Source organism: Podarcis raffonei, chromosome 8, assembly GCF_027172205.1.
Source record: "Podarcis raffonei isolate rPodRaf1 chromosome 8, rPodRaf1.pri, whole genome shotgun sequence".
In the NCBI taxonomy this organism is placed as follows: Eukaryota; Metazoa; Chordata; class Lepidosauria; order Squamata; family Lacertidae; genus Podarcis; species Podarcis raffonei.
In genome coordinates, this window is record NC_070609.1 from 979,873 (window position 1) to 992,210 (window position 12,338).

The following is a 12,338-nucleotide window of genomic DNA, read 5'->3' on the forward strand; positions in this document are numbered from 1 at the left end:
GGCATCTCCCACCTTGACATATGCTTTAATTTCAGCACATAATTATTTTGAAACAACATAAACTGGTATTTGTCACAGTAACACACAAATATTTCCTTTTCTGTTTGAAACCCTGTTTCCGCCACCAAAACCTTCTGGTCTTCTCCTATCATATTCTTTGATAACCTTTTCCTTTTCTGGTGATTAATTTAAAGCCTGCGAACATATCAGATGCAACACAGATGGAGCCTGTGTGTGTGTGTGTTGTTTCCTCTTGTTTTTTGAATAACTTTTTATTGGGTTTTATAAAGAAGGATCATAGGTATAATAAAGAATAGAATTAAATAAAGCAAGTCTTCTCATGCCATTTGTATATCACAAAAGCAGCATAATAACTTTGCCACATCAGGTTCATTATCAGTGGTCAGCATATGACTTTTGGGTTAATGCATTGGTTTGAACGCGACCAAAAATAAAGGGGAAACAGAACAGAGCGAACAGAGAGCATTCCACATGGCAAAGCCCTTGTGGTTGTGCTTCGATTAAGGGTGAGTCATGGGCCTTTCTCCTCTTCCATTGCCAACTAAACAATATAAAGTCTTGCTCTGTTGATGAACTTAGGCCCAGAAATGAACTGGCAACCAATGCAGGTCTTTAAAACAGGAACTACATGTATTCCAAAGGATTTTCGTGGCTCTTCAGTGAGGAGGGGTAGATGCCACCTGTCAGGCTTCCGGGAATCCCATCCCTCCCCCAGTGGCCAGCCAAGAAGTAGACAACAAGAAGAGTTCCGGCCGAGTCCTTTATTCAATATTTACAGAGAGAGACTTTGAACAGTGCCTCTCCATCGCAGTAATGGCGATGTTCTGAGTAAAGTCCCACACCTCTCTCTCTCCTACGTCATCCCTGCGTCGGCTGATCTGTGCTTTCTGCCTCTGAGCTTCCTGTTCTCCTACTCTCAATGCACGCTGGATCCTGGGAGAAGGAGGGTCAGGAATGCTTTCTGAAGACACAGAGTCTGTCAGCTGTCTCTCCCCTGGTGCTGCTGCTTCTTCCTCCTGCTGCTCTCACAATATTTCCCAGCTTCTCCCCTCTGCAGCCTCTGAACTATGACCTTCTGCAAACCACTGTTGTAAATCTATACTGTCCTCCTCGGGAAGGTTCAGGAGGAGGGAAGGGGGTCTCCAGCATTCCTCTTGGGTCCAGTCCCGGACACCACCTGGAGCCTGTTGGAGAAAAGGTGGGATAGAAATGCCATTAGTAAAAGAGGGAACCCAGTTGAGAACCCAACCGCTGCATTTGAGTCCAGTTTCTGAGGCGTCGTCCAGGGCAGTTCCACCCAGAGGGCATTGCAACCTTCCCGTCGGATCCAGAGCAGGAAGTCCCATGGCCACATCCTGTCTGTGCCAAAGGGACGGTGGCTGGAGCTAGACATGAGCCCTGCTGCTCACCAAGCCACCCAAGCAGATATGGCTGGGTTGGGGTGAAGCTCTGGACTATGAAGTGGGGTTGGGAGGGACCCCCACTATTGCTCTGGCTCCAAATTACACGTCATACAAATGACTCACTTGTCATTCACAGTTATGACTTCATACACCTTGCATTAGTACCCACAGAACTTGGCAGAGGACCAAGGGGCTCCTTCCGATCTCTTGGAGACTTCTGGAGAGCCCAGATGGATGAGCAATTCTCAGCTGGCCCTGAAACAGGAAGAGGCCACGCCCTGGAAACTGGGAGCAGTGGGGGATTGTGTGAAAACTCCATGCAGAAGATCCTGGATGAGGAGGACACCCTTTGCTCAGCTGTGCAGAGCCAGCAGCTCAGGCAGTTCTGCTACCAGGAGGCCAAAGGACCCCGAGAGGTTTGCAGCCAATTCTACCACCTTGACCATCAGTGGCTGAAGCCAGAAAGGCACACAAAAGCTGAGATGCTGGACCTGGTGATCTTGGAGCAGTTCCTGGCTGTCCTTCCAGAAGAGATGGAGATCTGGGTGAGGGAATGCGGAGCGGAGACCACTTCCCAGGCGGTGGCCCTGGCCGAAGGTTTCCTCCTGAGTCAGGCAGAGGAGAGGAAGCAGGCAGAGCAGCAGGTGAGAGAGACTTTCCTCTGGATATTCCCAAGGGGCTCCAAAGAGGAAGGAGAATATTCCCAAATCATTTCCTAATGGCCCATCCTTTTTTGGAAAGCATCTAGGAACAGATATTATTATTATTTATGACACCCATGTGGCTGGGTGCCTTCCAGCACATATAAAAGCATAAGAAGACATCAGATGTCTTTTAAAAGTTATGCATTTTCTTATCTCCTTCTCACCTGATGGGAGGGCATTCCCCAGGGTGGGTGCCACTGTGGAGAAGGTCTTCTGCCTGGTTCCCTGTAACTTCACTTACCACAGTGAGGGAATCAGCAGAAGACCCTCCGAACTGGACCTCAGTTCATGGAGACGCTCCTTTGGGTATAGTGGGCCTTTGAGGCCGTTTAGGGCTTTAAGGTTCAGCACCAACACTTTGAATTGTGCTGGGAAACGTTCTGGGAGCCAGTGAAGATCCTTGAGGACCAATGTTTCATGGTCCTGGCAGCCAACCCCAGACACCAGTCTAGCAGAAGCAGGAAGCAGCTTTCACCTCTGTCCCCCGAAAGCGCTTGCCTCTGCCATTCCTTTTCTAACCCTTCTCCCCATTCTCTGTTTTGAATCCTTGTTGCTCTTTCAGAGGAAGGATCTTTTGGCAGAAATGGGTCTTGATTCTTCTGAGGCAGAGAAGACTCCGCTGGACGCCAGAGTGAGGCCTCTGGGTAAGGAGGAAAGAGTGTTTTCTCCCCCGTTTTGTCACATTCTCTTGGTTTTGAAACTAATCTCTGAGTTCTTTGCATCTTTTGGGGGAAGACACCTGGAGCCCAGAGCTCGGGGGGGGGGGAGATGTATTTTTGCACAACTATTATATGAAATGGGTTGTTGTTGTTGTTTAGTCGTTTAGTCGTGTCCGACTCTTCGTGACCCCATGGACCAGAGAACACTAGTGACCTCTGTCCTCCACTGCCTCCTGCAGTTTGGTCAAACTCATGCTGGTAACCTCGAAAACACTATCCAACCATCTCGTCCTCTGTCGTCCCCTTCTCCTTGTACCCTCCATCTTTCCCAACATCAGTGTCTTCTCCAGGGAGTCTTCTCTTCTCATGAGGTGGCCAAAGTACTGGAGCCTCAGCTTCAGGATCTGTCCTTCCAGTGAGCACTCAGGGCTGATTTCCTTAAGAATGGATGCGTTTGATCTTCTTGCAGTCCATGGGACTCTCAAGAGTCTTCTCCAGCACCAGAATTCAAAAGCATCAATTCTTCGGCGATCAGCCTTCTTTATGGTCCAGCTCTCACTTCCATACATCACTACTGGGAAAACCATGGCTTTAACTATACGGACCTTTGTTGTCAAGGTGACGTCTCTACTTCTCAAGATGCTATCTAGGCCTGTCATTGCCCTTCTCCCAAGAAGCAGGCGTCTTTTAATTTCGTGGCTGCTGTCACCATCTGCAGTGATCATGGAGCCCAAGAAAGTAAAATCTCTCACTGCCTCCATTTCTTCCCCTTCTATTTGCCAGGAGGTGATGGGACCAGTGGCCATGATCTTCGTTTTTTTGATGTTGAGCCTCAGACCATATTTTGCGCTCTCCTCTTTCACCCTCATTAAAAGGTTCTTTAATTCCTCCTCACTTTCTGCCATCAAGGTTGTGTCATCTGCATATCTGAGGTTGTTGATATTTCTTCTGGCAATCTTAATTCCAGCTTGGGATTCATCCAGCCCAGCCTTTCGCATGATGTATTCTGCATATAAATTAAATAAGCAGGGAGATAAAATACAGCCTTGCCGTACTCCTTTCCCAATTTTGAACCAAATGAAATGGGTACAAATGTCCAAATGTACTCAGCAGGGGAGACGTTTACGATAGTAATTTGATTAGTTTAAAATTACAGTTCATTAATGGCCTCATTATAACAATGCGAAATTACAATACAATTAGTAATACCAATCTTTAAGATATCAAATTATATAATATAGGTGCCCTCCCCCGCATGCTAAAACTGATGGTTTGATGATTTTCTTGATTTCTGCATTCCAAAATCTTATTATTTTCAATTACGCTCTGTAATGGTTCTAGGGGTTGCTCGTGCGTAAGTCGTCGCCACACCTGGCTAGGTTACCTGGGTGAACCTTTTCTTTTCTTTCTTTCTTTCTTTTTTTTTTTTTGCTTTCAACTCTTTATTGGCATTTCAGCAATTCAAAATCTCAAGCTTTGAACAATGGTTTAGAGGCAGTTCTTGCTTCAACCCATTCGCCCTCTGCTTTGCTATAAAATGCAGATCAAGCTCAACAGGTAGAAACCCCAAAGCCGGGTGGGTGGGAGAGAGAATCGCGCTATGTATAGCTTCATACCTTTGCAGAAAGATGGAAATTGCAAACACAGTATTTTACGGATGCAAATGAAACCCACCTTCTCCAACAATAATGAATGAGGATAGGAAGAAAGAGTAAAGAAACAGCCTTGCCATGTAAAACTCTAAACGAAGGAAGGATTCTGTTTTGCGGCACAGTCCTGAGGAGCGGGGCAAGGGGGAGCCTCCCACCACAAGCCTCAAACACCCTGACAGCACCTCAGCAGATGGCGTAACGGACCAGGCGCAAGCCACGGATCTCTCACAGTCTCTGGCAATGTCGCAAAATGGTCAGGATGCTGTGGAAACGCTTGTCTGCCTTGAGCTGTGTAAATTCTTCCACATCGGCCTCCACGATGAAGAAGTGGCCTTTTGTATTCTTTGTTTCCTCTTCCTTGAATCTGAAGAAGAGGTTCCTCACAGCGCCGGACATTGTCTTAGGGGACTGGTGCATGATCTTGTACTTGCTAACCACAGCCTTGTTGATTTCCTGAAGGACTGCATTGACTTGGTTGTACGTCAGGCGGCCTCGCATGTACGCAGGAATGCTTTCAAACTCCTCTTCCGTTAACAAGGCTGCTTGTTTGATGCATCTGGGCTCTTTCACTGGCTTCTTCCCACCGGCAACCTCAGCATCTTTGCACTGTGCTTCATCCTTCACCGTGATGCCCTGGGTGCTGCTTGGGATTCCTCTGGGCAGGTGAATAGGCATGTTTTCCTCAAGATGCTGAGCTTCATTGTAGTACCTCTCAATCGTTTCCTGGAGCTCCTTGAGTTGACTCTGCTGGTTCTCCTGATGGTTGACTTCTGTCTCCAGTTTATTGAGGATGTTGTTTAAAAGCGATACCTCATGAATTATCTTGCTAAGCACTGTCTTCAAAGATGGTTCCTGGTCTATTTTTCTCAGCTGAAGTGACTTTTTGATATTTGAAATCTTTGTGTTCATGTGAGAACATAAGTCGTTAAAATCTGAAGTCAAATTATATTTTTCGTCACTGAGCTCCAGAGGTGCCCCCTCCTTGCCCTCCATATCCAGGCCCGCAGCAGAGGTGAAGACCCTCCTTCCCGCAGCGCCGCTAGAGGCTCTCTCTGGGTGAACCTTTTCTGTCTGGACAGCCCTTCACTTCGTGGCTGTCTCAGTCGCTGGCAGAATCCGTCAGTGGGCGTTTCTTGAACTTCTTCCAGCAAAGAAGTTCTTTGACGCCTAGTCTCCTCCTACTCTCCCTGCGCGGAAGTCTTCTGCGCAGGGAGGGTGTGGGCAGCGGAGGACCCGTGCTCTCCCCGCTGGTCTCCGGCGAGGAGTCATGGAGCCTCCTCTCCGATTCCCCCATCTGCCCCCCTTCTCCACTGGTGCTATGCTGATTTCCTTCCCCAGCAGATGGGCTGCCTCTCTCCCTACTGGGACCCTCTCCGGCATCCCTCTGGAGCCTTCCCTCCGCCTCTGGCTCCGATGGCAGTTCCCTGACACCCTCCTGTCAAGATAAGAATCCTTTATACAAATAATATATAAAACTACAAGTGAGGCACTCCAGCGATATCCTTACTCTTCCCATGTGTGGCAATCTTCCTGTTCGTGATGTTTTTTTCCTGTCCTTGGAAAATATTTTATCTTTTCCTGGTTGTTGCTGTTCTCCACCATTCCTTGGGCGGAGCTAATATCCCCTTGTGGTTTCAGAAATTCTCCATTGCTCTGTCCTGTGCTTCGTTGTTTGGCAACTTTAACAGCAGCTGCAAAAATCACACTGTCCCAATAAATAATTAGTTTTCGCCATTTTTATTCTCTGCCTGGGAAAGAGAGGGATCGGTCAAACTGCAATTGACTCAGTAATTAGCCTTATCAGCTCCTACACAACTTTCAGATTCCTTACATCCCTCTGTCTGGCCTAAGATAAATGTGCATTTATCCAATTAGATTAAATTCCAAGTCCTTTTAGCATTAATCAGTTCAGTCTGTATATAATAAAGGACGGGGAAGAGTCAGCTCTAATTTTCCATCGTAAATATTTTGCAAAATAGAGCTTCCCTCCCTTTTTCCTTTTTGTTTTTACACACACAGTTCCATTTGATGTTATATTCCATATCTGCAATCCAGTTTCATCCCTGCTCACCTGTACATATATATTTTGAACTAGTATTCAATCGCAGGCTGCCAATTCATTAGTGTAGAGAATAAAGCTTTATATAAAGAATCTGTAGGCTCCCCTCCCCCACACCGTCTTTTGCACCAAATGAAGTCTTCTGTCAGATTCAAATCTTAAAGACCTTGCAGCTGGTTCAGTTCCGCAGTTTATGATCTCATCTCTTCCAGCAACGCCTGTACATTAGTCCAAATTGAGCTCTAATTGACAGGAGAACCTCTGCTTCTTAATGGCAGCGAAGGTGGGTTTTCGGCAGGCGAAGGGCTTTTGCACTCAGCGCCTCCCTGCCTCCCGCAATCCATGCCGGAGCCGGAACCTGGTACCAAGATGAACTGGGAGTGAAGCCCATTCCCCCCTGTCCCTGGGGGCAACTTGCAAGGAGAATTACCCTCAATCATCCTTGTTTTTCCTTTGCCAACGATCCTCCATTAAAGCAGAGCGGAACCGGAAGCTAGCAGGGGAGACTTGGACGAAGCCCCATCTGCACTTAGAGATGCACTGTTTCACCTCTGAGAGAAGCAGGCGCTCACGGTTTCCACTTACCTTTGTCTCTCCCAGCTGACGGAATGATGCCACCAAGACCTGCTCCTTCATCTTTTCATGGTGGTGGAGGGGCTGCAGCAGCTGTGGACCCAGATCAGGTAGGGAGAAGGAGCCTTGTGGGGAAGGAGCGCTGGGATGCAGACTGGCTGGACACAGTTGGATGCAGAGGAATGGTGGGAGGAGCCAGAGAAGAGGGAGCCGACTGGGAGGAGGAGGAGGAAGAGGAGGTGTCTGAAGCTGGAGAGGGAAGAGGGCTCAGGGAGCAGAGGGAGTCTGTGGCAGAGAGCAGCCCAGACTCCGAGGCAGAAGCTGCAGCAGGAGAGAGGGATGAGGAAGGCAGAGAGGGGTCTGGCCGCTGTAGAAAACAACAGAGACAAGTGAATGTTCTCTAAGAGGACAGCCTTTTTCCTTTTCTGTTAGGGTCCAGTGTGCTTTGAAGATGTGGCTGTCCATTTCACAGATGACGAGTGGGCGTTGCTGGATCCTGACCAGAGAGCTCTCCATAAGGAAGTCATGGAGGAGAATCGTGGGATCTTGGACTCTCTCGGTAAGGCTCCCTATTGGATCATCCTATCTGTTTTGTAATTCAAGACATCTCTCTATGTGACGAACCTCTGATATTTTGATGGGGCTCAACAGCGCCACCCACAGCACCTGGGATGTTAACACTCCCACAGCAAACCTTGCAGGGATGGCTATTGATTGTTTTCCCTGTGAATATTCTTCCTCCAGTTCTGTCATTTAAAACCATGATCAGGCTGTCTGAACTGCCCAGGCCTTCTTAAATGTAGGATTCAGAGTGATTTTTGACCAAAGAGTTGCTTGACAGATTCCACGACTGAACCTAACAAACTCCATCCCAAAACAGAGCCAGGCTTTTTGAATCTCAGGCAGTGAACCCTGTAGTAACAATAATGATAATTTTATTATTTTTACCCAACATCAAACATTAAAAACTTCCCAATACAGAGGTGCCTTCAGAAGTCCTCTAAAAGTTGCATCGTTATTTCCTTGACATCTGATGGGAGGGCGTTCCACAGGGTGACTTCCCCTATCGAGAAGGCCCCCCGCCTCGTCCTCTGTAACTTCTCACAAAAATGTAACATTTAAGTAAGGAAACTTTAATAATAATAATAATATTAATGCTGATATGACAAGTTTCTGCTGCATTCTGTGATGTCAAGAATTTATGAAAATTGGTTTAAGGTGATGCACATCATCATTAAATTATTAGCCACTAAAGAAATTGGCCATGTTTTAGATAATAATGAAAGCACATTTTATTTATGAAGATAGTACAGATGCATATTTAAATCTGAACAAAATGACGTTACCAGGTTAAGATGTACTTTTAAAAACTTGAGAGAGAAAACATCTAGTATTCAACTTGATTTGTATATAAAACTATACATAACAAAAGGAATAGTATAACATCTACATCCCTTCAGTTCTTTCTCTGTCACAAGCATTAATTAGCATTGTTTCATAATTTGGGGCTGCACTTCTTCCCGAGACTCTAATCCGTTTGCCTCTTAGTTTCAGGTGGTGATGAATTGGAAATGAAGAACAAGGGAGACCACAACGAAATCCACACAGTGGAGGAGCCATATCAGGATTCAGACTGTGGAGAGGGCTTCAGTCAGAGCTCCCATTCCACTTCCCATCAAAGAAATCCCCTTGAGAAGAAACCCTATCAGTGCTTGGAATGTGGAAAAAGCTTCACTTGGAAACAGAGTTTCGCTACCCATCAAAGAATTCATACAAAAGAGAAACCCTATCACTGCTTGGAGTGTGGAAAGAGCTTCAGTCAAAGCCACAACCTCACTTCCCATCGTAGAATTCATACAGGGGAGAAACCATATCACTGCGTGGAATGTGGAAAGAGCTTCAGTCAGAGGGCCAAGCTCACTTCCCATCGTAGAATTCATACAGGGGAGAAACCATATCACTGCGTGGAATGTGGAAAGAGCTTCACTTGGAAAAAGTGTTTCACTTCCCATCAAAGAATTCATACAGGGGAAAACCCCTATCAGTGCCTGGAATGTGGAAAGAGCTTCACCAGGAAAGAAAGTCTCACTGTCCATCAAAGAATTCATACAGGGGAGAAACCGTATCAGTGCTTGGAATGTGGAAAGAGCTTCACCTGGAAAATAAGTTTCACTTCCCATCAAAGAATTCATACAGGGGAAAACCCCTATCGGTGCCTGGAATGTGGAAAGAGCTTCGTTAACAGCGCCACACTCACTTACCATCAAAGAATTCATACAGGGGAGAAACCGTTTAAGTGCTTGGAATGTGGAAAGAGCTTCACCTGGAAAATAAGTTTGACTTCCCATCAAAGAATTCATACAGGGGAAAACCCCTATCGGTGCCTGGAATGTGGAAAGAGCTTCATTAACAGCGCCACACTCACTTACCATCAAAGAATTCATACAGGGGAAAACCGCTATCAGTGCTTGGAATGTGGAAAGAGCTTCAATCAGAGTGCCCATCTCGCTTCTCATCGTAGACTTCATACAGGGGAGAAACCATATCAGTGTGCGGAATGTGGAAAGAGCTTCATTAGAAAGCACAGTTTCACTTCCCATCAAAGAATTCATACAGGGGAGAAACCATATCAGTGCATGGAATGTGGAAAGAGCTTCAGTCAGAGGGCCAAGCTCACTTCCCATCAAAGGATTCATACAGGGGAGAAACCATATCAGTGTGCAGAATGTGGAAAGAGCTTCAAACAGAGTGCCCATCTCACTTCTCATCATAGACTTCATACAGGGGAGAAACCCTATCAGTGTGCGGAATGTGGAAAGAGCATCATTCCAAAGCACAGTTTCACTTCTCATCGTAGACTTCATACAGGGAAGAAAGCCTATCAGTGCATGGAGTGTGGAAAGAGCTTCATGAGAAAGAACAGTTTCATTTCTCATCAAAGAATTCATACAGGGGAGAAACCCTATCAGTGCTTGGAATGTGGAAAGAGCTTCAATCAGAGGGCCCATCTCACTTCTCATTGTAGACTTCATACAGGGGAGAAACCATATCAGTGTGCGGAATGTGGAAAGAGCTTCACCAGGAAAGAGAGTCTCACTGTCCATCAAAGAATTCATACAGGGGAGAAACCCTATCAGTGCTTGGAGTGTGGAAAGAGCTTCACCTGGAAAGAAAGTCTCATTGCCCATCAAAGAATTCATACAGGGGAGAAACCATATCAGTGCTTGGAATGTCGAAAGAGCTTCACCAGGAAAGTGTTACGATAATGAAGCAATGCTGCTGCAAAGTCCTAGCTTGAAAAGTAAACATGATGGGAATGTTGGGACTGCTGTGGGAACAGAGGGACTGTCATTTCACAGTGCGCAGCACCAGAATTACTTCAGAGTGTATTATGAGCTGTACAGGATGTACAGGAAGTTTTTGTTACAACACTGCTGGAGTTTGAAGAGAGCAGTCATGTTTTTTGTAACGCTCCAAAGACAGAAATAAAAGCATGTAAATACGTTTCTGTCTATCTCTTTCCCCTGCCTGGGGGAGGCAGGAAAGAGGGGTGTGTTCTTCTCATGTTTGAGAAGAATCGCCGATCGAGACCTTGCCTGCGCTTGCTGGGGAATGCAGCCAGGGAGGTCAACAGGGAATCAAGCCGGGTGCCTGGGACTGCTGCCAGCTTCTCATGAGAAGGGCTTGAATTTCCCAACAGAAAGAAAGTCTCACTTCCCATCAGAGAAATCTTACAGGGGAGAAGCCCTATCAGTGCCAAGAGTGTGATCGGAGGGATTTATGAAAGTCTGGTCTCATTTTTCAAGTTCTCTAAAAAAATACAGTTGGAGCTCTTAAAAGGACTTAGAACTGGCTGAAAAAGCTAAAATCAAGACAGACTTCGACAAGTTCGTTTCTCTTTGAAGGAAAAGGAGAATGTTAGCCGCTTTGAGACTCCTTAAAGGGAGTGAAAGGCCGGATATCAAATCCAAACTACTCCTCTTCTTCTTCTTGCAGGACCCCCTTTTCCTTCCTCTTTGCTCAGAGAGTCGGAAACAACTCTCTCTCAAGAGACCCTGGAGCCAAACGCTTGCAGAGTTTTCCTCTAGCTTCTGAAGCAAAGGGTGTACAGAAATCTGTTCCCCACGGAGGGAGAAGCTCGCCAGGCCCCCAAGGTCCCTGGATGAAGCAGCTCTGTGCCCTCACCACGCCCGGGGTGTTGGAAAAACGCCTGGGAAGGCCGCCACCTTCCCAAGACACCGAGACATCTCTCCGGTGGTCACCCTCTGGCTGTAAATCTTCCTCAGTCCCGAGAGACTGGTAATAAGCAACCCCTTCCTCCTGAGAGGAGCACACTCGTCTTCTGGCATCTCATTGCAGAAGAAAGAGACAATCAGTAGCTATAAACTACTTTATTCATTGTCTATACACAGAGAATCCACCAGCATGTCTGCTCTCTCTGAGCAGCAGAACAGAAGAGCGCACTTCACACAGAAGCGAAAGTAACTTTTCACAGTACTGAGACTGTGCTGAGACTTCCTGTCTCACACTCTCAGACACTCACATGATGTAAACAACCATTGAGCTGCTCTCTGAGCAGCTGGTGAGATAAAAATCCGCAGGGAAAGAGGACCAGCAAAAGGGTTAAGTGGCACCGAGCTGGCTTCCTAGAGAGGAATAAAGGGAGGAGGCTCCCCAGAGCACAAGCTCCGCCCCCATCTGGGCTTTTGTCTCTCTGCTCCGCAAGTGCTGCCTGGGGGCGCCTTCTGGGATCCGGTGAGTGGCCTTGGGGAGATGGGGGGTCCCAGGGCTGCAGGGGAGGGTCCCCCCCAAGAAGACCCCTCTGGGGCCCTGGCTCCTGAGAGAGAGAGAGAGATAGAAGGGAGCAGGGCGAGCTCCGCTTTGCAAGGGCTCAGGAGAACAGCCACGAGGGCCAGGGAGTCATGATGAGGGACCCCCAAAGTCATCTAGCCCACTCCCAGCCAGCCAGGAATCTTCTGCCCAGCCTGGGGCTTGAACCCAGGGCCCTGAGATCAAAGAGACTCGTGCTCTACCCACTGAGCTCTCCTGCCTTGTTCGGGTTCATTTCTGGAAGAGTCTGACAGAGAGAATGTGAGCTTGGTTTGTTCCACCTTACAAGGGTTAAAAGGAACTGAGCTACATTCCTAGAGAGGACAGGGAATAAGGGGGGGGGACGAGGTCCTCCCAAGCAAATGCCCCTTCCTCCTTCCCAGGATCCTCCCTGCAAGAGGGGTAGGGGGCTTTCATTTCCTCTGCAGGAGCTGCCT

General features: G+C 47.3%; 2 protein-coding genes across 4 annotated transcripts; one reads left to right on the top strand and one right to left on the bottom strand.

Annotated features, from left to right (window-relative positions):
• Positions 1-1,613: 1,613 nt before the first annotated feature.
• LOC128420155 (zinc finger protein 420-like) lies at positions 1,614-11,879 on the top strand. 3 transcript variants are annotated; one of them, XM_053401665.1, is made up of 7 exons: positions 1,619-2,068; positions 2,691-2,772; positions 7,099-7,181; positions 7,504-7,630; positions 8,620-9,455; positions 9,540-10,321; positions 10,771-11,879. In XM_053401665.1, the coding sequence occupies exons 1-7, from the start codon at positions 1,655-1,657 to the stop codon at positions 10,853-10,855; spliced, it is 2,409 nt and encodes an 802-aa protein (XP_053257640.1). In that variant the 5' UTR covers positions 1,619-1,654; the 3' UTR covers positions 10,856-11,879. The 3 variants fall into 3 exon arrangements, with proteins under 3 accessions (XP_053257639.1, XP_053257640.1, XP_053257638.1); XM_053401664.1 differs by having other exon boundaries at positions 1,614-2,068; positions 8,626-10,321; XM_053401663.1 differs by having other exon boundaries at positions 1,622-2,068; positions 8,620-10,321.
• On the bottom strand, positions 4,437-5,485 carry LOC128420181 (spindle and kinetochore-associated protein 1-like). Its single transcript, XM_053401719.1, has one exon. The coding sequence runs from the start codon at positions 5,430-5,432 to the stop codon at positions 4,665-4,667; it is 768 nt and encodes a 255-aa protein (XP_053257694.1). The 5' UTR covers positions 5,433-5,485; the 3' UTR covers positions 4,437-4,664.
• Positions 11,880-12,338: the final 459 nt, after the last annotated feature.